Consider the following 26,615-nt stretch of genomic DNA (forward strand, 5'->3'; position numbering starts at 1 on the left):
TCTCGTTTATGTAGCCACTGTGAAACGGCTATTTTGACGTGTTGCGTGGTGTCTCATCTATTGATGAGTGATATGTTTCTGGCCCATCCAGGCAGCGCCAAATACACACGCGAAATTAAACTGAATGCTTCTGCTTTATTTTGGATAATCTATTGAGTTTTTCCCGAGCATGGGAGGGTTACTACGTACTTGTATAATATGAACGACCTACTGAAACGACGTGAGAGTGCGTAAACATGTGTTAGGTGCAAACTTAAAAGTTCAAGGCGCATTGCAATAGTCAGTTGCTGACAGGATCGACAGAAGTAGGCAGAAATTTTGGAGGAACGCTTGTTGAAAGTGTTCGAACAATAGTCGACAAGGTTCGTGGTTCGAACTCCGGGTACTCGTACAATCTTTCCTGTCAGGTAAGGCCAACCCTAACTTGCTGCATATCCCTAGGTGTACAGTAGATGAAACTCTGCTTTTTACTTTACCGTCTACGTTTCACCTCTCTACAAGGCTACGATCCAAACAAATGCCACCAGAAAATACTTCTCAGCATTTATATTCGATTATTCGATAATGACTTTCTTTTTTTTTTTTTTTCAGGAACGCTTTTGTTGCTACTGCAGATTTGCATTTCTACAGCCTCTTCACTTACGCAACGTTAGGTATTGTTCTTGCCAGACGACAAAACTCGTCCACTACGTCAGTGTCTCATTTCCTTATCTGTTTCCCTCAGCATCACATGATTTAATTCGACTACATTCCGTTACTCTTGTTTTGCTTGTATTGATGCTCATTGAATAAGCTCTCTTTAATACATCTAGTCTATTCACCATGTCTTGTAAGTCCTTTGTTTTCTCTCGATAGAATTGCAGCGTCATCGGCAAACCTTTTTAAGTTTTTGAGATGAATTAACTGCACTAAAATGAGACGACTTAGGATAATTCTCATTTATTGTTCCTTCTCAGTCGCAGATTTTTCTTTAAATTACATGTTTCGATCACTCAGATGTTGTGGGGGACCAGAGTCATCCTGAATTTTCTGAAAGAAATTTCCGCCATTTGACTTTTAACTTCATTCATTTTACACAATCGTGATTTCGGCCTTAGAAGCCATTCTCAAGTGCATGTTGATATGTTAAAAATATGTCTGAACTATTCCTGACCTGTCATCGTCGAATAAACGTGGAAGGTACATAATATGGCTGATAATGTGCACAATGAGAAACCATTAACATACAGTTTGGCGTACTTCACAGCTAATATGTTTCTGTGGTTTCTGCGACCTGCACTGATCACTTTTGTTCATCAGGTGAAAAGAAGAAATGAAAGCAGCTTTAAGTACGTCATACTATTATGACAATGGTTTTTCATTGTGCACATTGTCAGCAACATTATGTATCTTGGATATGTAATCGTATCCTGTAATACAATTGGTCTATAAGACCAAAGATATGTTCTATCGACGATGACACGTCACGAACAGGTGAGAGATATTTTGGCATTTCACCATGTACTTGAGAATGGCTCCTAAAGCCAAAATCATGATTTTCTACAATAAGTAAACAGTTAACCGTCAAATGGTGGAATTTATTTTTTTTAAAAAAAAGAAGAAAATACCCTCAGATCATCAACTGATGTAAGTGGTTATTGAGCAACCCGTCTGGTGTACTCAGAACCACATATCAGAGTGTACTCTGCATGTTAAATAAAAATTGTCTTCAAAATGAGACGAAGTTCTTGAAGAGTGTTTTCACAGAAGCTGCACTTGCTTTACAATTATTAAAGTTATTTAAAATCCATATTTGTATTTGGTGCTTGCAAAGACGGATTTTGAATACCTATAGCAACATTATATGACTGGATCGTAATTCTATTTCTAAATTTCTATTCCTTTAATGCTTGTTCATCGTTCATGATTTACGCGCGCCGGTGGGGGGGGGGGGGGAGCTGGAGCCGTGAGGGAGGGAGGGGGGTGAGGACCCATACTACTGTCTGGTCGCCTTTTAATCCCCATATATCAATGCCTAGCAGGCACCCTTTCTGCCTATAAACTGTCGTGGAACGTCTCGGGCGCTGCGCGATTCCGAGAGTATTCAGCTTACAGGTCTGCTCGTAAGAGCGCAGCACCGCAGAGTGCAGCCTGACATGCGGTTTCTGTTTTGCAGACTACAGCTTGGCGTAGTGCGGTCCCCTGGCGATGTTACGTCTGGTGCGGTCGGGGGTAGACAGCCCGTAAAAAAGGGAGAGGAGACACTGCGAGACGAGCAACGTCTCAATTCCGCGCCGCTCTGGAACCTACGTGCCTCACTCCCCCCTCCTTCCCACTTAGCTTCTTTGTAGGAGAGCTCTCCTGCCTATATGAAAGAAACCGGAGGCGAGAGCTAGAAACAGCTTTACTGCCTTAGCCTTCTCTCTTCCAAGAATGGAAAACAAGATCTTACTGTCCAGTAGCACCAAAACTGTTCTCCGTAGCCGCAATACTGTCAGGTGCACAATCACCCCGGCTCTGACGACACCACAGGAAAAGACACTCATTACTGGGAACGTTCTGCTGGATATGAACTGCCACTGCCTTACACTTCGCTCATTGCGAGTTTTGCGGTAAATGTCTACTTGCATAGTGAGGATAAACGATGAGTGCTTGTTACATTTATATTTGAAATTATCTCCTTTTCAGTCATGATCGATATCCTCACTGGTTTATTACCGCCTCCTCTCCATTTATGACTTCTTTCCCTGTGCCAAGGAAGGAGGGAGATTGGGACGTGGCGTAGTCCGATGTAGGAGCACAACAATTTTTTATTTTTTAAATTTTGTTTTGCTTGCCACCTCTTCACTCCACACGATTAATGGACGACTGCACTTCAATCCATGTCTTCGCCGCAAATTTGGGTGGTCTCCCTCCAACGGTATTCGAGCCAATCATGTCTCGAGTCGAGAAGCAACCGCCTCGTACGATCTTGGCTGCAGTGGCAGGCACCACTACTCGGAAATAATTGGTAATTGCTATTGTTCAGCCACTGCAAATGTACTTCACATAAAGCAATATGGCGGTTCGATATAATGCTGCCACAGCAGTTTGTTGACACTCACCCCATATGATTAAAAATTAACAACGCATTGGCAGAGTTATTTTATGAACGTCACAAATATGTTACTAGCGTTTAGTGTTTTTAATGGTTGAGCTGAATGTTAATCTGATTATGAAAGCTTAATATATAACGAAGTGCAGTCAAGCGGTTGAACGCTAAAACAGGTGAAGTGTAAATCCCGCTACCTCATATCCGACAAATAGGTGATGCTAATAAAAGTACTCCTAATAACACGACCGACTGCAGTTTCGTCCTCGGCCAATGGCGTCATGTGGTGCAGTATGGAGGGACACGTGGTTCGCACATCCCTGTCAGGGTCGTTGGGTTCTTGACCTTGGAACCGCTACTGCTCCGTCAAGTAACTCCACAGCTGACCTCGCGAGGCCGATTCAACCCTGCACCAGTCCAGTCCTCCCACCAAGGAAAAATCCCTGGCAGTATCGGGAATCGAACCCGGGTCCCCTGGATGGCACCTCAGTCGCACTGACCACTCGGTTACAGAGGGGACAGGAACAACAACATTACTACTACCTGTACTGCCACCACACTCATGTTGAAACAGCAGAAGACATTACCTCCAGTAGTGTGCAGTACCGAAACTGGAATAGAGTTCCCTACAGACGGTAGCTGAGCTTCCCAAGGCAAGTACAACCAACTAATTCAAAAGCTCGACCCCCCCCCCCCCTCACTTGTAGTTTTGTAGACCTGCTCCTCTTCATTTCAAAGTGACTATCAGACCAATTGTGTAATTGGATTGAAGAGTTCCTAGATAACAGAACGCAGCAATGGAGAGAAGTCTTCCGAAGTAAGAGTGATTTCAGGTATGCCGCAGGTGAGTGTCGTAGGACCGTTGCTATTCACAATATACATAAATGACTTTGTGGATGACATCGGAAGTTCACTGAGGCTTTTTGCGGATGATGCTGTGGTATATTGAGAGGTTGTAACAATGGACATTTGTACTGAAATGCAGGAGGATCCGCAGCGAATTGAATTATGCAGGGAATGGCTGTTGAATCTCAATGTAGGCAAGTGTAATGTGCTGCGAATACATAGATCCTATATCATTTAGCTACAATATAGCAGGTCAGCAACTGGAAGCAGTTAATTCCATAAATTGTCTGGGAGTACACATTAGGAGTGATTTAAAATGGAATGATCATATAAAGTTGATCGTCGGTAAAGCAGACGCCAGACTGAGATTCACTGGAAGAATCCTAAGGAAATGCAATCCGAAAACAAAGGAAGTAGGTTACAGTACGCTTGTTCGCCCACTGCTTTAATACTGCTCAGCAGTGTGGGATCCGTACTAGGTAGCGTTGATAGAAGAGATAGAGAAGATCCAACGGTGAGCAGCGCGCTTCGTTACAGGATCATTTAGTAATCTCGAAAGCGTTACAGAGATGATAGATAAACTCCAGTGGAAGACTCTGCCCGAGAGACGCTCAGGAGCTCGGTACGGGCTTTTGTTGACGTTTCGAGAACATACCTTCACCGAGGAGTCAACCAGCATATTGCTCCCTCCTACGTATATCTCGCGAAGAGACCATGAGGATAAAATCAGAGAGATTAGAGCCCACACAGAGGCATACCGACAATCCTCCTTTCCACGAACAATACGAGAAGGGAGAACCGATAGAGGTACTCAAGGTAACCTCCGCCACACACCGTCAGGTGGCTTGCGGAGTATGGATGTAGATGTAGAAGGTTTGGGTCGATATATGGAGTGCCGAAACTCGTTCCGTCTCATCAGAAAGTTTAAATCTGATTTGAAGTTTCATTTTAGTGTATAGTGCACCGAGAAGTGAACATCCCAAGCGGAATAACGTTTCACTGGATAATAAAGAACCAGTTCTAGTGATGTCAATTAACCTGCAAATATCCTTACCATCCACCCCACACAATTCTTGAGAGTAAACAGTTTGTTTGTTTGTTTGTGTGTGTGTGTGTGTGTGTGTGTGTGTGTGTGTGTGTGTCCTCAAAATGCTGTTCTGGGATCGGGAACCTGGCGTGATAAAAGAAATGCTACGCGATGAAAGACATGGAGTGCTTCGCCGAAACGGACCGCTGAGGGCTGGAAGAAGATGCGCATTGAGCGAGAGAAGCTGTACTTACGTATTCAATGCTGGTGGCGGCGTCGTAGTAGACGACTTGGATGTTGGTAGAGCGGGGCTCTTTGTCGCGTTCCGTGCTGACCACCTCGTTCAGCTTGTTCCACCAGAGGTCGCGGGCCGCCTGCGTGCTGAAACAAAACACAAACGTCACGGAACGTCGAGGAGAGTCCACTGCTGCCAAAGCAGGCAACAACTGTACAACTCAGGCAGTGGGTAGGATGGTCATGCGAAGTCTTGAATCTGTTTACCAGCTCTTCGACGTGGATTTTACTTCTGGAAATGTTTCGCGTACGAGAAAAGAAGAGAGAGAAACATAATAAATCTTCAACAGTCATCAGCACCAAGGCTCCTTCGGCTTCTACAAACCGTTTCTAGCCATGATCCTCCTCCAGCTTATAAGTCCCGTCACGTAATATAATCGACCGTGGGAAGGCAAGGGGGTTCGCCCATACAGATGCAGAACGGTCAAAACTGTACGCAGTTCGATGTCAATCTCCAAGCCCTAGAAAGCCATGACATTTTCCACATAGAGGACATGTGTGAATGTTACATAAAATTCTAAAAAAAAAAAATAGAAAAAGAAGTCATCTGGTCGACCACATACTGAGTTTCAGACACCTGTATTATTGCTCCCTTACTAAAACTGTTTCAGCCACCAGGCGAAACACAGAGTTAGTGACTCCTTACCCCTAATCTGATCCACGCAATCTCGAAAGTATTCTTTTCCACAATACGCATTGTTTCAGTATCCAGGTGCCACCACAGAGCACAGTAAACACATTCACATGTTTTCGTCGTTTGTTTGGACTGCATTTTCCAAAGCGTTCTCCAGCCCTTAGGTCAATCAACGAATATTTAACGTTTCGCGAAGTTGCCTTTTCCACTTCAGTTCGTCTAATAGACTGTTATTGGAATCTATCCGATGGTGTCACTAGATGCAGTGACAAGGTTTCCGCCGCCTACAGTAATGAATTGGACGAGACGATCAGTTGTTAAGTCAATTACGCTCGCTGTACCTTCTGAATGACATAATCGGCTTAGCCATTCCTCCGTTAATAATACTACGCCGGCTCTCCAGGCTGTGAACCACAGCGGGCGCTTGTGTAATCGACCGTACGACGACTATCGACCTGTTCCATTTCCTGCGAAACGTCGCTTCTGCGAAAGTATCGATTCCTACAAAACTTCGCAGTAATACCCGAAACATTAAACGCGTTCGTGGTCACTTTAGTGCTGCAGAAGGGCTATTGAGAATTAATGGTACGTCTCCGTCGAGTTCATTGGAGGCCGAACAGCTACGTATCTAGATAAGGGTGAGAAAACAAATTGGCCAATACAATTAATCTGGAGTGACTTGCGGGAACTGCTGAAAATTCAAGTAAGAGTAGTTGAACGTACAATTTTTTACTGTCGCCTAAATTGCTGATACATCACCCTTCGGATATTTACGCAAGCTCCGCCTCCCTGTGAATGTTTCGGTACTACTTGATCCGTTCGACGTCGCTTTCACTAATAACGGCAACTCCGGTAATTATCAAACTACTGAATTTGTATACAGAGCAACTGGTCAAATTTCGGTCTTTTTTTTACGATCTCTCTTTATCACTGAAGACGACTGCTTCGGTTGCTCTTCGAAGCAGGCCACTTACTCCTTCCTAATCTCCTCTTTCCTTTTTCAGGCGAGCCAAACAAATAAAACGCAGCCCATTGGAGGTTATACAAATCAGTGCTTTGACTTTTTTTCGCCTATGTATGTTGACAGAAGTTCTAGTTCTGAAATTTACCATTCGAATACAATCTGTTCTAATGTCAACCTACTACCGTTATTTTGCTTTATACAGACCTGTATGAAACAGTAAACGCTAAACGGAAATTACTAGCACTGCTCCGAACTTAGGGAAAAACATGTATTTTAACGTCCATCGATGTCGAGGTCATTAAAAACAGATAAACTAATGATTAGAGAAATACTGGGGAGGGAATCTACTGCATACTCTTGAAGGAACCATCCCGACATTTGTCTCAAGTGTCTAAGGAATCAAACAGAAATCTAGATGGCCTGACGGAGGATTTGAACAGCGTAAGGCGATTCTGCTCGAAAATAAACAAAAAGCAAAATACAGTCAGTCGACGGACTTTTATGAATAAAATACTTGCATGTATCTTTCACTGCCTCTGTATGACACGTGGAACAACTGTGGACTCGTTACTAAATAAATACGCTTCTTGTCTATAAATGAGAAACAATTTATTGCAGTTCGTGTAACTGGTGAGCTGAGTTTCGAATTGTAACTCTGTTCTCAGGCTGGAAATCTTCAAATACTGGTTAAAATGTTTTTTTTTTTTTTATTACGAATTAACATTCACGGAAGTCATGTCATCGCTATCGGCAAATGAAAGCTGATCATTTACGATATTTTTAGATGATCTGATTATAATATTTCCCGTGCTGCACTACGGGAGTGGAGTAACCTGGGCTACTCGGAACTTTCCAGCTTATCAGCTGCTTTTATCCACAGCGGAAATAGCTCGGCTGCCAGAAAGCGCATAGGGGAAGCCGGTCGAAAGAGAAATGCTCGGAGGGCAGATAATCTCATAACGCGGCAGCCACCCGCATAATTGCCTAACGCAACACCGCGTTGCCCCTAGCGCGCCTGTGATTCAAGCGTGACTCCGCCGTTACGCAAATCGAGGCGCTTGCTTTCCTGTGCGATAGCATTCCGGGGCAGCTATGCGGCCGAGGAATTTCGTCATCTGCCGCAGCGTCGGCAAACGGAGGCGCTGCGTCCCGACGGCGACGAAGGGTCGAATTCTATTCTTACGGCGAACACCTGCTACTCGGGAGCTACGCCCTGCCGCTCCTCGGTCGCCCAGTCAAGAGCCGATTCACTGTGCGCCGCTCTGGAATTCGGTGGGCGTTGGGGATCGTGCTGCAGGTCACGTACGCGGGGAACCCCCTGGTGCTCCGTCACGGAACGCCACTAAAACCCATGGATTTAATCGATTTCCGTCGTTTGCACAGACACATCGACGACGTTATTTCGGAGCTGCAGTATTGTGTACTTCGACCATGTACCCACGACTTTTTCTACTGCTCAGCTCTCGATTCCGCGCTATGCGGGGGAAATTGTTTAGTCTCGTTACTCTTCCAGTGCTGCCAACTAAAACAATGCAGTCCATGCTGCTGTAACTAACCGATTATCTTTATACTTTTAGTACTGCAATGGAAATCTACGCATCCCAAAAACAGAATATGATACAAGAATATTTGAGTACGTCAGTGTTTTCATAACATGAAGATTGGTACTCTATGTTCAGGAATTATCAAGAAATTATCAAGAAACACAAAACATTGCAATATTTGCTAGTACACTAACTTACAGCAGCGTCGAGAAATGTGACGTCGGCAGCTAACCATGGCACCCTTCGGAGATACGATATTTACATTCTGCTCAAGAGTTACACATTTCCAAATGTATCAAAATCGGACGAGACCCGATCGCGTAAACTAATGGGTGACCAGTGATGGCCGTAGTACACAGTAAAAGAACTTTGTCAAACACGTCTTATAAAATCTTTGTTATGTGCTGGGGTACATCAGTGATAGTTACAAATAGTTCTTAGCTTTCATGAGAGATTTGTAAATGATCTTTGACAGTGTAATACTAACCTTCGCGATTTATCAGATTTCGACAGCGAATTACGTGAATACCGGGCTGAATCCCCGCTTCCATTCCACATACACGAACAACCAAATATCAACATCAGAAAAAGCACCATTTGTGAATTCCGCAGTGAATCTGGGAGGACGCAAGAAAGGAGGATAAGAAAAATTAATAATGTAACTCCTGCAGATGAAGAAATGGCAACAATGATTCGGCGATGATACTTGATAAGTCTGCGCAAGTATTAGATAAGCTTAGGTGTTATTACGGGAAAATCCCTTGGTAGGATTGATAAAACATTTTCATTGGAAATTAGGAATATTTCTTTACGCTACACACGTAAACTACTGGTACTGTCAGCTGCAGACCTTCCTCTGAAATTCTCTCAGACAAAACAACGCTTCTAGCAACGTTGAACGTAAAGACCATCACGTCTAAACCAGGCAATTAATCAGCATTTACTTATTAATTATGTAAGTACTGCAAAGAAAATCTAATGGCAGTATGTACTTTTTAGGATTTGCAACATGATAAATGGTCCGCGCAACGCTTACATTTGTTGTCAACCTCAAAACGACGTACCAGCATCACAAATTATTATTATTATTATTATTGCGTCAGACATGTTAGTTACTATTTTTCACTTCCTTAACCGTTTCTTGGATGTGACTGTCCATGCTTTAAGATCTGCTGCATTGCATTTCCCTTGAAAATGTGTAAGTAAGACTCACGTGCTGAGGTTTTAACTAAACGCGCACTACCACTTTGGGATTTCGAGCATTGTTTTCAGTCGATAGGCGAGCATTGTTTTCAGTCGATAGGGAGAAGGCTTATCCGTCACAAGTGGGACTAAATCAAGAGCAGAACAGAAATTATACTCTAGTGTCAACTAAAAAGCTGAACTGTTAATTAAAACAAAGCGCTACTAAAAACAGCGGAAATGAACAGCGGCGAATAGGACAGCATCACCAGAAACCATGACAGCGTGTGAAGTACGGTACAAATACCACTACCAACAAAAAACAACTGACAGCATCATGTGAGACAATAACAAATAGAAACCCGCTACTGATATGTTAGGTATTAAAACGTTACGGGGAAACAAATATTCAACTGTATCTTGCATATGCGCAAATTCTCTTCAGTGTTCCTTTGCAAGCATGGAAAGAACAAGATCAGTTGCAGACGATAGACGTGTGTACAGTTCTTATTACTCTACAAAAGTTACAGACTGTATATACAAGAAAAAAGGTAAGTTATTTCCGTGCGATACTTGTAAGCTTTTTAGCGGAGGTTCGGCTGTAAGACAAGGCGACGAAAACGGCGAGGAAAGGCGTCACGATGTAAAAGAGCGTTGCGTACTTGTGTATCCATGCGGCGACCAATCTCCTCCTGGCAGAAGTTGCGGTTTTGGGCGACGCGCGCTGCGGCGGCGAAGGCGTCTGCGGCCGGGAGTCGAACCCGTGTTGGGTCCATCCCTCGAGCAACACCTGTCCGCCGTCGGCGTCGCTAAGCGACGAGGACGCCGAATTGAGACGCTCGACGCGACGCGGACCCCTGCGGTAACGGCGCCGGTGCGACGAGCCCGACGAGGAAGACGACGACAAGGACGACGACGAAAGCGACGCAGGCGTCGGGGACGCCTTTTGGCGGCGGCGCAGCGTCCAGCAGCCCGACGCTGCAGAGTCCGGCTCGTCCAGCACGACTGCGCGCGCTCCGTGCAAAACAGTCATCTCTTTTTTCTCTTCGGCGCCCGGTAACTAGCCTCACTCCGCTCTCGTAAACACTTGCGCGCTCAGGCAACGAATGCCTTATTAACTCTCACAACACGCGCGAACAGAAACGATTCATTGTCGCGAAACACTGTTGCGTCGTCGGCCAAAGCATCTCGGCCTGCGTCAAAAGAGGGGCACAACTACGACACTAACGGAGCGTCAAGAAACGACTGCGTGCGCTCGCATCTCCAGACGCGACGCATCTGCCCGCCACACTCACACGGACCCTACTGACAGCTGACCGGGCGGGCAGTGCGCGCGCAGCCGGGGTGACGGGCCGTGCGCAGCGCCGGCTGGTGGTGGAGGGGAGAGCATCTTCCACCCTCGGAGCCCGGAGCAGCCAGACGCACTTAACTGACGGAAGGGCCACAAACAAGGGATCAGTCCGGTCTCGCTGATGGACGCCTGCGACAGGTAGGCAGTGCCTCTCCATCACCTGCCTGTGATTATACCCCACTGGCTTCCAGGAACTGGGTCCACATCCGCTGCTAATTGCCATCTCATCAGCAACTGCTAAGAGCGTCCTAGAATTTCTCGAAGAATCAAATACATGTAGCTATTAGTACTTGCGCGGATTATTGCCGTATTCGCACATCCGACGATATAAAGTGTAATACTAAAAAAAATACTACGAAACCGAGAAAATTTTATCACAAAGAAGATCAGCACCCGCAAACTTAACTAGAGAAAGGATCATTTTAAACACTCAGCCAATGGATGTGACTATAAGATTTTTTTAAAAACTAATATGTCCTTATACACTAAATTTGACTAACTATAACACAGCCGCACAGCCGAAATTGCAATAGTTGATTTTACGAATAAATAGTTTTTAACGGCCAGACGTCGATGCCTTTAAAAAATATTTTTTGATCGAAATCTAGTGACTGACATCACATCATACTCCGCAAGCCACCTAATGGTGTGTCGAGGAGGGTACTTCTGCTAGCACTAACTGATCCCTCCCCGCCCTGCTCCATTCGCGAATGGCGCGTGGGAAGAATTATTGTCGTGGGGCTCTATCTTGGTTCTAATTTCTCATACTTTCTCGTTGTGGTCATTACGCGATGTGTTTGTGCGAGGAAGTAATATGTTGTCCGACTCTTCCCGGAACGTTCTCGCTCGAAATTTCAATAGTAAAACTCAGCTACTTAGGTGCAATAAAGACTGAAGGAACGAATGCTGTGACGAAAATTCGATCGACTAATTTTAGAACAGAACAATAAAGACTCTCAACCACGGCTACATTTCTACGAGTAATGAAGCATTGACAATATATTTCAGGGGGGAGCGCGATACTTTATACAACGAAAAGATCATCGAGGAAGATTAAAACGATCGCTTTGTATAATCTGTCTATACCCTTACACAAAATATCAACCAAATGTATTAAGTAATTAGACACACTACTTCAGAAAGTCCAGTGTGCTATCCCCTGAGATACTGTCTTTAGAAGACTGAGAATATTTGTGACAAAAATAGAGAAGAACTGCCATTATCGCCAATATTGATTTGAGGTCTAAGAGAAGTTTCTTATACTGTAATGCTGTACTCCAATGAACGTTTGTTACAATAGCTGATCCTGTAGGAGGCCACATGCATTTCCTGAGCTCCGACATGTAAACCAGTTACCACTGGACCTAAATATTAACACCGAACCACGACTGTACCGTCTTCAAATGATAGAAGAACGTGAAACTTCCATTCTTGTAAGCTAACACTTGAGAATATATATATATATATATATATATATATATATATATATATATATATATATATATATATAGAGAGAGAGAGAGAGAGAGAGAGGACTCTTGGTGTAAGAAACAACTTAGTGATATTTTCCATACTATGTTAGCGTGAACTGCTACAATGACCGTGTGAGAGAACTATGGGAAGAAGTCAGTCCTTCCTCGTATTATTTGTCAAAAGATCGTTTACAGGTTTGTCAAATTATTGCATCGGTAGCAAACATTTACTTTCTCGTTCCTTCAGCACATCTTTTCGTCCTTTTGGTAATACTGCTCCGTTCATAATCTGTGCTAATCATAAAAGTGACGAAAAGACGAGTATGTTCTCCTCAGTAAACGCAGCTACTGGTTTTTACCTGGTAATAATTTACTTTGCTTCTTTCGAGTTACCCCTCGTTCTCTCAATGAGGCATCAAAAATCAGATCACAGATCTTTATGAAGTAACAATTCATTGCTTTGGTACAAGAGAATGACCACCTACCTTGATTTGATATATAATGACTTCTACGGGCTGATAACTACGCCTGGGAATGTCACACCCAACCTGATATCTCATGACCTGAATGCAGTGTGTCGTAGCGTTGCGTGATCTAATGTGCTGCCCTGTATCAGGCGTGAGATACAACACCACTTGGACAGATAATAAAAATCTTTACCTAAATCGGTAACTAATTAGTTTGAGCACTGCAGTGTTTTCTATACGTGGTTCTGCTGGGTGTGGTATGCAGTTGCCTACCACCCACGTGAAGGTCTCGGATTTTTATCAAATGCATCTATCCAATTCCTTAGAGCTATAAGATACGAGCAGCAGTTGGAGTACGTAATAAGGAGCGAAACCGACTCGAAAGTGGCAGAAATGGAAAGATTTGAGTCAGGCCGACGAGCCAATTGTTGTGGTCGTAAGTCCGAATACTGGTTTGATGCAGCTCTGCGTGATGGTCTATCCTGTGCATTCCTCGTCATCCTTAAATAACTACCGCAACCTATAGCTATTTGAACTTACTGAATTCATCTCTTGGTCTTCCTGTACAATTTTTACCTCTGCAGACACCACACATACTTCCACTACAAAATTGGCGACTTCCTGATGCGACCGAGCGAGGTGGCGCAGTGGTTAGCTCACTGGACTCGCATTCGGGAGGACGACGGTTCAATCCCGCGTCCGGCCACCCTGATTTAGGTTTTCCGTGATTGCCCTAAATCGCTCCAGGCAAATGCCGGGATGGTTCCTTTGAAAGGGCACGGCCGACTTCCTTCCCCGTCCTTCCCTAATCCGATGAGACCGATGACCTCGCTGTCTGGTCTCCTTCCCTAAACAACCCAAACCCAAACTTCTTGATGCGTCTGGGTGTGTCCTATCAACCGACCCCTTCTTTTTGTTGGTTGTGCCGTAAACATCTTTTTTCCCAAATCCAGTTCCGTACCTCCTGACTTGTTATCCGATCCATCCAACTAATTTTCAACTTTCTTCTGTTGCACTACATTTCAAAAGCTCCTATTCTCTTCTCGTCTGAATTGCTTAAATCCTCGTGGCTACACTCCAAACAAACGTCTTCCGAAGAGACTTAATAATACGTAAATTTATTTTAGATTTTAACAAATTCCTCTTTCTCAAAAACGATTTTCTTGCCATTGCCAATCTACATTTCATATCCTCTCAACTTCGTGTATCATTAATTTTCTTGACTGGGTAGCAAATCTCGCCTACTACTTTTAATTTCTCATTTCCTAATCTAATTCCCTCAGCATCGCCTGATTTAATTCGACTACATTCCATTACCCTTGTTTTACTTTTGTTGATGTTCATCTAATAATCTCTTTTCAAGACACTACCCATTCCGTTCAATTGCTCTTGCAGTTCCTTAGCCTTCTCTGACAGAATTGCAATGTTATCGGCAAACCGCAAAATTTTTATTACTTCTCCCTGAACTTCAATTTCCTTTCCAAATTTCTCCTTGGTTTTCTCCACAGCTTGTTCAGAGTGAATAACATCAGGGATACGCTACAACCCTGCCTCTCTCCCTTCTCATTTACGGCTTCCCTTTCATATCCTTCGACATTTACGCTCACCGTACAAAAAATTAGTCACCTTACTGCGCACGCACAGATGAATCGCTTAATCTTTACTGATTGTGCAGCGGTCGTGTGCTCAAACGCGCGCGCTTTTTCTCTACATGAGCATGCGCAGTAGCTATCAGACAGATTTCAGGTTTTAAACTGACATTGTACGTAAACAGGGGTAAATTTTAGGAAGAGATAGAGTGGCAAAAAAAGGGAAATCGCACGCAATTTGGTGGAACCGTGCGATCAAATCCTCAGCGAGTAGCTTAAACCGGATACGACAAGCCTGCAGAACCTTGTTGACTAACTTCCTAACCGAATCCATACGATTATTATGTCCAGGGTGGAAGGGGAGGGGACATTCCACGATACTAATCGATGCTTGTAATGATTTATCACGGGGTGATTAATTTTTTTCCGGTGAGCTTATTTGATTACTACAGTTTATGTCGATAGCTGCAGTCTGCTGCGCCTGTGCAGGTGCGACAGATTTTGCCCTCCCCGCAAATCCCACCGCCCATCGTCACCTGCGCCCCTCTGCCGCCTACTTCCTCCCACGCGGCCCAGGTGCAACGTAACGGCTCCCGCGTTCCTATTGACAAGTTGGCAGCCCGTCTCCCCCTGGTGCACTGTCTATTTTGGCTGCGCGCGTTCATCGGGTCGGCTGCCCCGTCACGGGGTTTCTTCCCACGCTTAGGCAGCCACTTGATCATCTTGTATTTCAGGCGTTGCGGACGCAGCCGCAGATACACGAGGTGCAGTCGACGTGTATCGTGTTACGTGCTCGCACCACTGTCGTGCATAACACAATGTGTCTGCGCTTGTAGCACAAAGTTGCTTTGCGAAGCCTTATCTTGCTGCAAACCCGGATCAAATTGATGCGTCAACCGACGTTCCATGTAAGCAAATAAGTATTACTCGTCGTATGGTACGGCAAGAGAACAAGGTAACTACGTTACGGACAAAAGAACTCAATGAATCTGGCAAATTGCAAATCACATTCAGTCATTCTACTTACTTTTTTACAAGGGTAATCCCAAAAGTAATATCTCCTATTTTTTTTATAAGTACATAGACCTGTTTATTTCTGCAATGGTTTGCATCAGTTTACAGCTTGAACATTTAGCTATTTTTCGACATAATCACCATGCCTGTCGATGCATTTTTGTAGGCGTTGTGGCAGTGGCAGTGGCAGATCGCCGCCATGCCGTTCAGAAAGTTATGAACCTCTTCTTCTTTTACCTCGTCGTCGGAGCTGAATCGCTTTTCGGCCAAATGTTCTTTTAACCTAGGGAACAGGTGATAGTCACTGGGCAGCAAGTCAGGTGAGTGGGTGATTATGTTTCACTGAAACTGTGCATGGGACGTGACGTTGCAGAAACACAATTATTTGCAGTGGACCACCACCATCGGAACACACTTATAAAAGTCATGACATAACTCCTAATATCATGTCGGATCTCCTTTTGCCCAGCGTAGTGCAGCAGCTCGATGTGGCATGGATTCATCAATTCGTTGGCAGTCCCCTTCCATGCTACCTGTATAGCTGTCCATAATTGTGAAAGCGTCGCTGGTGCAGTATTTTGTACACGAACTGACCTCTCGGTTATGTCGCATAAATACTCGTTGGGGTTCATATTGGGCGATTTGGGCGGCCAAATCATTTGCTCGAACTGTCCAGAACGTTCTTCAAACCAATTCTGAACAACTGGAGCCCGGTGACATGGTACATTGTCATCCATTAAAATTTTATCGTTGTTTGGGAACATTAAGTGCATGAATGGTCTCCAAGTAGCCGAACATAACCATTTCCAGTCAATGATCGGCTCAGATGGACTAGAGGACCCAGTCGATGCCACGTAAACACAGCCCACCAACAGCTTTCACAGTGCCTTGTTGACAATTAGGGTCCATGGCTTCGAGGGGTCTACGCCACACACTAAATCTACCATCAGCTCTTAACAACTGAGATTGAGACTCATCGGACCACGGTTACCCAGTCGTCTAGGGTCCAACCGATATGGTTACACGCTGAGAAGAGGTGCTGCAGGCGAAGTCGTGCTATTATCAAAGGCACTTGCAACGATCTTCTGCTGCCATAGCCCGTTAGTGCCCAATTTCGCCACGCTTTGTTAAGGATACGCTCGTCGTACGATCCACATTTAATTTCTGCGATTATTTCACGCAGTTTTGCTTTTCAATTAGCACTGAGAACCCTACGCAAACGCCGCTGCTACAGGTAGTTAAGTGAAGGCCGTCGGCCGATGCGTTGCCCGTGGTGAGAGGTAATGACTGAAATTTGGTATTCTAGATATACTCTTGACACTATGTGTCTCGGAATACTGCCTCCAATACCATTCCGCATTCAAAATCTGCGCCGCGCGGGATTAGCCGAACGGTCTCAGGCGCTGCAGTCATGGACTGTGCGGCTGGTCCCGGCGGAGGTTCGAGTCCTCCCTCGGACATGGGTGTGTGTGTATTTGTCCTTAGGATAATTTAGATTATGTAGTGTGTAAGGTTAGGGACTGATGACCTTAGCAGTTAAGTCCCATAAGATTTTACACACACATGAACATTTTTGAAAGTCTGCGGCCACAATAATGTCGGAAAACTTTTCACCTGACTCACTTGAGTACAAATGATATCTCCGCCAATGCACTACCTTTTTATACCTTGTGCACGCGATACTATCGCCATCTGTATATGTGCATATTGCTATCCGATGACTTGTCATCTAAGTGTACGCTAATGGCAGGGTACGAACACATTTAAAACTGCGTGAATCCATGCATTCAGCTTACCAACAGGATCCAGCTGTCAAAGTTTCTGTCGTGTGGTAACAATTGACATGGGATGAAACGGGTCCCTTACACGGAAAGATACACAAAACTACTCTTTCGTTGTGTATTCTTATGTGCTGGCGACCTGCACCTTCAACAATGCAGTTCACAACGTCACCCCTGCCAAACGGAAGCAGTTCGGTGTAAGTAACACTTGACAGACTCACGGGTGCTCATAAGGCACCACACGGCACATCACGTCGATCCCATCAAGCACATTTGGGACGTGATCGAGGGTGACCAAACTCCGACAAATCCACTTGAATGATGGAGCGCAGGCGAGCGCTCACGAATGAGGTTGGGTTCCAAAGCTTACAGTGCCTTCTGGATTCAATGCCACGACCAGATGCTGCCGTGGTCAGGACGCAAGAAGTTACTACACGCTACGAGGTAGATGTGTCTTAACTGCGCGCGATTGAATATGCACGATCACGCTGGTAGTTTTAAAAACGAAGTTCTCCGATTTATACTCACACAATGTACATTTGTACATTACGCTTGAGGAGAGTAAACGCCATTCTCCCGGAAAATTCCTCCACGAGCCCGAGATTACTTACGCTTTATAGTCGACGCTTTTGGATTCTGATTCGAATTTCGCAGATGTACGAGCAGGCCTGCGTTGAGATTGCTCTGTGTCTGCTATATTGAGGGTTTAACCAGTAAAAGCAATATTCAATTTGGACTGTGTACACAGAAGAAGACATCTGCAAGAAGACTTTCGTCAGACTCGCATTTCCCGGTATCGCTTGCAGCTGCACCAGTTGCGTTGCAGCATCCACCAAACACAGCTAGGGCGTCAACATCCGCAGCGATACGATTACTTTTATGGCAGAGAACGCAGTTCCATCTGTTTACATCGGTCGTTGTTGCCGTCGTGCTTTTTGAGCTATGGACAGACGTTTCAGAGGCGGCGTCCGCCTGTGTTGGATCATGCTCACGACTGATAGCTCTCTACTGAGACGTGAAGGAAGTGGTCGCTATGGATAGTCCCATCTGCGGCTATCGTCTACAACAGATAGTGCTACTGGTCGGTCAGTCACCCTGTGAGAGGAGAGATATACGTAGCTGGTAACAGCATCAGAGCAACGGCTTTTTCATTAGAAAAATTCTCTTGCGATACGACTACATCATCGCCACTCCAGTATGGGACACGTGGACGCCGCATATTATGAATATTCCTCTCCAGTGGTATCAGAATGTAATATATGTGTTGTCTAGTTTCACAAAATGTCTATATTTGTGTGATTTTGGAGACTGTAACAGTGATCTCTGCTTGCTGGCTGTCTTTGCACTATAGGAGTCCTAATACAAACAGAGTCTGACAGATACACTCCCCCCCCCCCCCCTCCCCTCTGCGAAATTAAGCTTTCAAAATAATCAGCAAGTGCAAAAAGAGTCACGAAATTGTTATTTTATGATTTCTGATAACATTTCTCGTGGAGTTACAACACCTACTCCATTCACCATCGAGACCGCTTGTAGTCATTATTTTATACACCATTTATTTTATACACCTGGTCCTTTCTTGACTGAGGGAGAAGTCTTCTTTCTTAGATTCAATTACAGTAAAAAATATACCAACTCTAATAGGAGCATGTTTATACAATGAAGAGGAAATAAAATTGAGAACTGTTGATTGAGGATGCTGAAAGTGAAACTGCGAGGCATATTCCGCGAATATACCGTAAATATTTGCTCGTGAAAGCCGAAAAACAGAACAAGCACCAAAAATTGTTAGATGAGACGAGTAAAAGTTTCGCATCACTCACGTCAGAACAATCCTTACGGCCTGCTTATGTCTTTGATTACGGCGCAATTTTACACGCTGACAAAAAATTCTTACGTGAAAATGAAGCTGAAAAACAAATATACCTAGGATCTGTGTCAACTTACAAATACATAACTTGCTGTAAGGTTCATATTTACTGGGGATGAGACGCAGATATTGACAGTAAGTATGGATCTAAATTAAAGTTTAGACACAGTGGACCACCACCACGGGACGCTCGAGGCATGGAAAATGGTCGCCTGGGCTTAAGAGTCGCTGTACCCGTTGCTATACTTTGATGGCCACATCGAACACATCTAACACATCGATAATTCCTGAGTTTACGCATTCCGCTTACCGACAGGTTTCTGTTCATGCGTCTATTGAAGTTTTTGTCATGTGAAAGTTGATAACACAGGATGATATGGGACTCTTATGTTTCTGCATTTTCCTATCATCGGCGAATGATGCTGGAACCTACTGTTGGATCATGTATTGCTATCTGCTGGCGACCTACACTTTCAGCAATACAATGCACCACGTCACCACTGCCATTTTAGTTTAATACCTTACGAAAACAGCGCAGGTGAAATGATTATAGAGCACATAGAAAGGAACAACAGAGCAGAGAATGGAATCTTCTGTTCAGTAAGTAGTGTAGGACTGAAAATATGCAGAGGTAATCTAAGAATCGCCTTTGCCTTCTTTCTACTTGGAAAACGAATATTTTAGCCAGTTATATGTTATGTAAAATCTGATACAATGTGGCATTTGTGACGGGATGTAGCATTAACGTCATGTCAAGAACCAGTAAGAATCATTGGTCAATTGATCGGAACCTTGCTTTTATTGACCTGGTAACTAACGAGATCCACACCTGGTTTGTAGGAATTCTCAGACTCAAGCCGGACTTAATCGAAATTGATGATTTTAAAAGAGGGCCAACACTACTAGCAATAATTGTATATGTGAAAAAAAGAAACGGAGCACACGTTCACTGTACTGAAGTACGATAACGGCGAGTGGCAGAGAGAACTACGATATGTCACAACTAGTGAAGAATGCAAGGAAGTACTGCAGTACAAAGACCAACATTGCTATGTTCTAAATACCCGAGAGCATCGTTCTAATTCAGCACGCGCGTCAAGACACCGACAGCGCAATGATTCACGGTCCACTGCAGACAGGTGCAGTTGTGGACAATGACTGAAAGCAGAGCTTTGTCCTACAACTGACTCACTCGTACGATCTCCTCGCCTCGGATGGCTTTCACGGTCACTATCAAACTAGTGAATCACTGGAATATGTTGCACTGCTGATCTCCTCAGTGGTTATTTCCCTGACTTTGCAAGGAAGCGGGGGCGTAACATAGGCTTACCGGGCGTGACTCAAGCACTAATGTTGGTACGGCCAGCAGCAGCAGCAGGGTGACTGACTGCTACTATGTAAATAATAAGTATAGCGAACTCAGGTCTTGGAAAGAATCCTGCGTTATGTCAATTTTTCATGCGTCGTGGTGCGACGTCCCTCTTTCTTGTTATTACTGTTCATTACAATTATAATCTCCAAATCCTTTCGAAGCGAAGTCAGCTGCTGAGCCTTCCAGCTGGTGGATGTCCTATTCTTCAGGGACCAGACGATAACCATCTTTATCTATTAATCTACTAAGAACTATCTTAGTCAAATTTTCCGTCCATTTCCACTTGCAGTAGTCTTCCTCATCTGACGGAATATATATTTTTTAAAAATATGTTCAGAACCTAATAACTATATTAATGTCTAGATATTTCATTAATCGTCATATTTTTACCGCAAAAAGTTGTCGAAAGAATTACCTGAACAGAAATGAGAATTAGCGATTAGCGCTAAATATCTGTGATACTAAGGAGATGCCTCTCTTAGTAAAAAAGGAAACGAATGGTTTTACTACTTTATTACATGATACATATGGAAACTGGTACTATTTTAGTCTAATAGAAGTAATGTACGTGTGAAGTTTCAGCATAATCATATATAGTTTCATTATTTACGATGACAAAAAATGTGTTTACTGTATTCGGGAACCAGAAAATGGTGCACTATAGCACTGAAATCGATAGCAATAAAAGAAAGATCTTTAAAAACACTTGGTATTCCCTGGTCTATGTGAAGGTAGACATACGAAGATATTGGCACTCCTGTCTCGACCGGAGAGTGGCCTTCGAACTTCATGCTACATCTGCATCTGCATCTACATGACTAATCTGTTATCCACAATTTTTTGGCAGAGGGTGTTAACAGAACCACTTTCAGACTATTTCCCTGCCGTTCCGCTCTCAGATAGCACGTGGCAAAAATAACTAAATCTTTCCGTGCGAGCTCTGGTTTCTCTTGTTTTATCACGATTGTCATTTGACCCTACGTGGTGACAGTCAACAAATTATTTTGGTCATTGGAAATACGTGAAAATATATCGCCATAACGAGAAACTCTTTTGTTTTAATGACTGCCACCTCAAATCGCTTACAAGATCCGCTACTCTCTCACCACTATTTCGCGATAACACAAAACGAGTTGTTGTCATTTAACCTTTCTCGATGTCCTCCGTCAATCCTATCTGGCAAGGATCACATACCGTGCAGCAGTACTCCGGCAGAGGACGTACGAGTGTAGTGTAGGCATACTCGTGAAGTGTATGTGGTGCATCTCAGTGTTCTACCAGTAAGACGCAGCCTTTGGTTCGCCTTCTCCACAGATTTTGTGTGTGATGGTTCCAATTTAATTTATTCGTAATTGTAATCTCTATGTATTTAGTTGAATGGACAACCTGTAAAATTTCTATTATTCACCGTGTAACCGAAATTTAACGGATTAAAAGAGCTAAGAAAGGAACTAGGAAACGATCTAATAGAAGGTGTGGACAGATGGCATTAGAAAACATGCAGGAGTAATACAGATGAATTTGGCTGAAGGCTGTAATATCTTTAGAAGTAGCTGGATGAGTCAAGCCAGCAGTGGATACCGAATGGCTGAGTTTTTACACACATAAAATAACCCCCTGGGAGTGGCTCTACAGGGACTGCAGAGTCAATTGTTATTTTTTAGGCGCTCATAATAAGTGCTTTGATGCACCGACATTATGCATACGATACGATATTGTTGTTCCTGTGTTCTGTTCTGAATTACGATGCAAAGAACCTTTAGCCGGCCGCTGTGGCCGAGCGGTTCTCGGCGCTTCAGTCCGGAACAGTAGTGCTGCTACGGTCGCAGGTTCGAATCTTGCCTCGGGCATGGATGTATGTGATGTCCTTGTAGTTTTAAGACGGGGGACTCATGACCTCAGATGTTAAGTCCCATAGTGCTTAGGGCCATTTGAAAGTTCCTTTGGATATCCATGCAACGGATGTACGAGTACAGTATTAGACGTGTGGTTGATGACGTATGGAAGTTTGGGCCTGCCCCTAAGTCGTGCCCGGACAGCCAGATGGTAAGACGACCGCTCGCGATTCGCGGGATATCCGGGTTCGAGTCCGGTCCGGCATAAATTTTCACGGTCGTCATTCCATTCTACAGCTGATGGTTGTCGCAGTTGCGAATACATGAAATGCATGAGATTATATATAGTCACTTAGTCGTAGAGCAGGTAACATTGGTGAAAACTAAAGTTCCGGTAATCCTATGTCCGGAAACCAGTACCTCTTGAGACAAGGGCAAATCTGCCCATCAGTCCGTTACGTGGAAGTAGATACTCCAGGCAGCGCTGCAGTTAGTTGCTGCGCATCCTGACGCATCTTCAACCGTTCTTCGCGGTGTCTACAGCGCCAGAAATCCAGTGGATTGAAGTCCGGTGAACCGGTAGGCCTCCTTGAGCAACCCGACGCCTATGGAACGTTGCGGTGAAGTACTGCCGTACGATCCGTAGAAAATGTGGTAGTGCCCAGTTGTGTGTAAACCACAGTGGTCGTTTTCCTGCAAGGGCAACGTTGCGTTGGTAATTCATCGCGCTGAAATCGATGGCACACAACTCTTGTCAATTTGTTTGCTTAAGTGTATGGCTCTGTCTGGGTGTCACCGGCAACTGCTGCCCATACACTGATGTGGCAATCCTGATGCTTCGTTGCATTTGCCCACATGTGCGTTCTGTGATGATTTACTATGCGATCTATTGTGAAAAAGGCATTGGGGTTTCTGGACATATAAGAATCGGAACTTTTCCTTACACACACACACACACACACACACACACACACACACACACACACACACACACACGAAAGTTTAGTGAACATGGGCTCTAAAATGCGTATCTTAAGAGCTATGACCACTTGTTCATCTTAGATACTATGAAAGAGATCTCTTCTACTGCAAGCTCTTTGCTTTCCATATTTTGAGGAGGAGGTAGTGTGGACCAAAACAAGTAAAAAATGTCCAGTAAGCATGATCTTGTAACTCATTTAGTTATAACTAGCAGTATCGCACTCGTCACACAATTGGACAAGTCATCTTTTCTTAGTTCCCAGGATATTAATTGAAGGATACGGTGCAAAGCGGGAAAACTGTTATTAAGAAACCGGTGCTATGTATTTGATTACGTCCATGAATCTACATTGCTCTACAGAGGTTCAGAGGGACCCAGCAGATACCTGAAATCGGCCTCAGCTCCTCTCCTGTCGCGCTGGCTGTGTGTGCCTGACTTGTGCTCACCAATGGGACGGCGACCACTCGCCGTGAAATTGTCATCGGCGCGTTTTCCGGCGCTCCCCCCTCCTTGGGGCGTGTCACGAATGCTAACAGCAAGCCCTTTGCTGTGTGGGACCAGGCAGCACGTAGCTAGGTGCGCTCAAAGGGAAACTTGAACGTCTTGTCGCCTTAGAGGTCATTGGAGAGAGAGCTCTAACTCAGCTGGACGAGTGTCGGGAAAAGAATCAATCGTCGGATCTCAAAGGAGGCAGCCCGGCCTTTGCTGTTTCCGTCGCGACGAAAAAAGTAAAAAGGCTAAAAGCAATACAGGCTTAACACCAATTCTTCTCTGTGGTAAAGTTCAACGCACAGAAGAAAACTATGACAAACAGACTTTACTGACAGAAGACAAAATTCCATCAAAGTCTGTTCGATAAAGGGCTTTGAAAGGAAAAGAACCTTGAATGTTTCAATCACTGTATTCTAGAATAGAAACAGATATTTTATCTTCATAAAACAACGTATTCTGCCAGTCTTCAGTTGGCCCGCATCTCGTGGTCGTGCGGTAGCGTTCTCGCTTCCCACGCCCGGGTTCCCGGGTTCGATTCCCGGCGGGGTCAGGGATTTTCTCTGCCTCGTGATGGCTGGGTGTTGTGTGCTGTCCTTAGGTTAGTTAGGTTTAAGTAGTTCTAAGTTCTAAGGGACTGATGACCATAGATGTTTAGTCCCATAGTGCTCAGAGCCATTTGAACCATTTGAAGTCTTCAGTTGAGCGCATTTCGTGCCATCGCGTAACATGCACCTTCAGAGCCATGTGTGCGTCAAGGCACTTCTCGCGATCTCCGTGAATGTAACAACCTTAGAGACGTCCTATTCCCTATTGTTCGTTCTCGAGGAATTATTTCTGTATATAAAACCTCAGACACTAGATACCCACGACAGGACGGTCTTCTCCAACTTCTAAAAGCATTAAGATGGTTCAGCAACATCGGTCTGTAGTGGAGAAATCGGTTGGAAACTTTCCTCATGTCAGCACGTTGTAGGTGTCGCCACCAGCGCCAATCTTGTGTGAATGTTCTGAAAAGCTAATCATTTGCATGTCACAGCATTCTCCCTGTCGGTTAAATTTCGCGTCTGTAGCACGTCATCTTCGTCGTGTAGCAATTTTAATGGCCAGTAGTGTACTAGGGAATAGCTTCCAGGGTGCTCGGCAGTACTGTAGCTTAGGCTGGAGGCAGCCAGTGGACCTCCAGAGCTGAGCGGAGCTGACAGACGGGCCGCGGGCGCTCGCAGCGGCTGCTATTAATAGGCTGGAGAGAGGAGAGGAGTGTAGTGGAGTGGAGTGGAGTGTAGTAGCTAGCTTCCCAGCGCCGGCGGCCGCAGGGAGTCCTCGTAGGCACTTCCCAGCTCGCCACCAGGGGGCAGCGTAACAGAAAAGCCCCACGCTGGGCGCCGGCCCTGCATTCGCCACTGCCGCCATTGTACGCGGCCGGGTTCGAGGACGGGGGTATGAATGGTTGCCGACGCACAGAGACTTTACTCGCGTAATTTTCACACGGTACCCTGCCCTTACGGCGTTCCCAAAGCACGGGCCGTCGTAAAGACACGACTGGTCCGTGCGTGAAATTGCTAGGTCGGGATACAGTAAGTGTACTGGTGGTCGTTTCCTCACGGAGCCGATGTATCCAATTGGTCAGGCAATAGACATACCGCCATCGCAGTACAGGAGACGCGTCGTCAAAGATAAACGAAGAGACTAACCGAGCGATGGGGTTACATCTAACTGCACTAGCGAGTCTCTTCGAACTTCGAATACAAGTAGCTGGCCTCGCAGCTGGTTGCTCCAGCGCTGGAAAGAAATCCGAAAAGTTGGTCATTATATGTGAAAAAACGAACCACCACAGCTGTATCTTGAGAACGTCTTTATTGTATCACAGTTTCGGCGGCACATTACCGTCATCCTCGGGCCCACTGCCAAAAGAATATTTGATTTCCTTGGCGCATTTACTGTGGGATTCTTGTTACTAACACATGTGGGCTAGCTTTCATCAGGAGTCTATACTCGATACAATTTGTCTCCAATTGGCAGTGGGCCTGAGGATAGCGGTAATGTGCCTCCGAAACTAGTCGTGTGATACAATAAAGACACCCTGAAGATACAGCTGTGGCGGTACTTTTTCCCATATATATCATCAGCTGAAGTCCCTCGTCTGTGCAATAAGGGGGTCATTAGTTTCTTTAGCTTAATCTAACGTTCACGGGTGCAAATCTTTATTATGTCTATGTTGTATTTTGACATTGGTAACGTACTGAGACCAATAAGGGCTAAGACCATTGGAAAGAGCCACAAAACATGTCCTAGACCTACATGCACAATCACGTGGGGGAACACGGGGGAGAATAAAACGTACCACTTATGGCTTTACAGATTTTCTCAGTGCCGAGAGGTCAGACTTCCCAGGAGGTAAATTTAAAATTTGTTTGAAGTTTTTCGTTCTTTCTTTAAAATGAACAATGAACTCCTACACAGTATAGACTCTGTTCCGTATGTGATCTAAATAATCTATGGATAACGAGTCTTGTTCAATCTCCTCTAGCTACGACAGCTCGTTTTTATTTAGAACTAGCGTAATTTTAGTGAAATTCCGTGACTCGAGCCGTAAATAGTTTCGTATGTGGAAAACGGTTATTACGAGTGACGTCAGTTTACAGGGGACAACTTATTGGCATTACTGTACCGTATGCATTTCGATATGCGGAGAAAGGCACCAGTGCGTATCGCGCAGCAGTTAAGACTCTAGGCTAGTTTTTTTTTTTTTTTTTTTAAATCATGATTTCGATTCTTGCTTCAGTCAGCCTGGTTTACACTTTTGATGTTGCTCCAGAAATCACTGGGTCA

At 44.6% G+C, this 26,615-nt stretch overlaps 1 protein-coding gene across 4 annotated transcripts in view; it reads right to left on the reverse strand.

The window, feature by feature from the left end:
• The window catches only part of LOC126162766 (uncharacterized), a 384,499-nt gene that overhangs the window by 7,694 nt on the left and 350,190 nt on the right, over positions 1-26,615 (reverse strand). For 3 of the 4 annotated variants that reach the window (XM_049919459.1, XM_049919458.1, XM_049919460.1), the window contains exon 6: positions 5,198-5,324. In XM_049919459.1, the coding sequence (XP_049775416.1) occupies positions 5,198-5,324 (127 nt within the window). Of the gene's footprint in view, positions 1-5,197; positions 5,325-10,223; positions 10,799-26,615 lie in introns of those variants that run through there. The other variant, XM_049919461.1, reaches the window with a different exon arrangement.

Source organism: Schistocerca cancellata, chromosome 2 (genome assembly GCF_023864275.1).
Source record: "Schistocerca cancellata isolate TAMUIC-IGC-003103 chromosome 2, iqSchCanc2.1, whole genome shotgun sequence".
NCBI classification, from domain to species: Eukaryota; Metazoa; Arthropoda; class Insecta; order Orthoptera; family Acrididae; genus Schistocerca; species Schistocerca cancellata.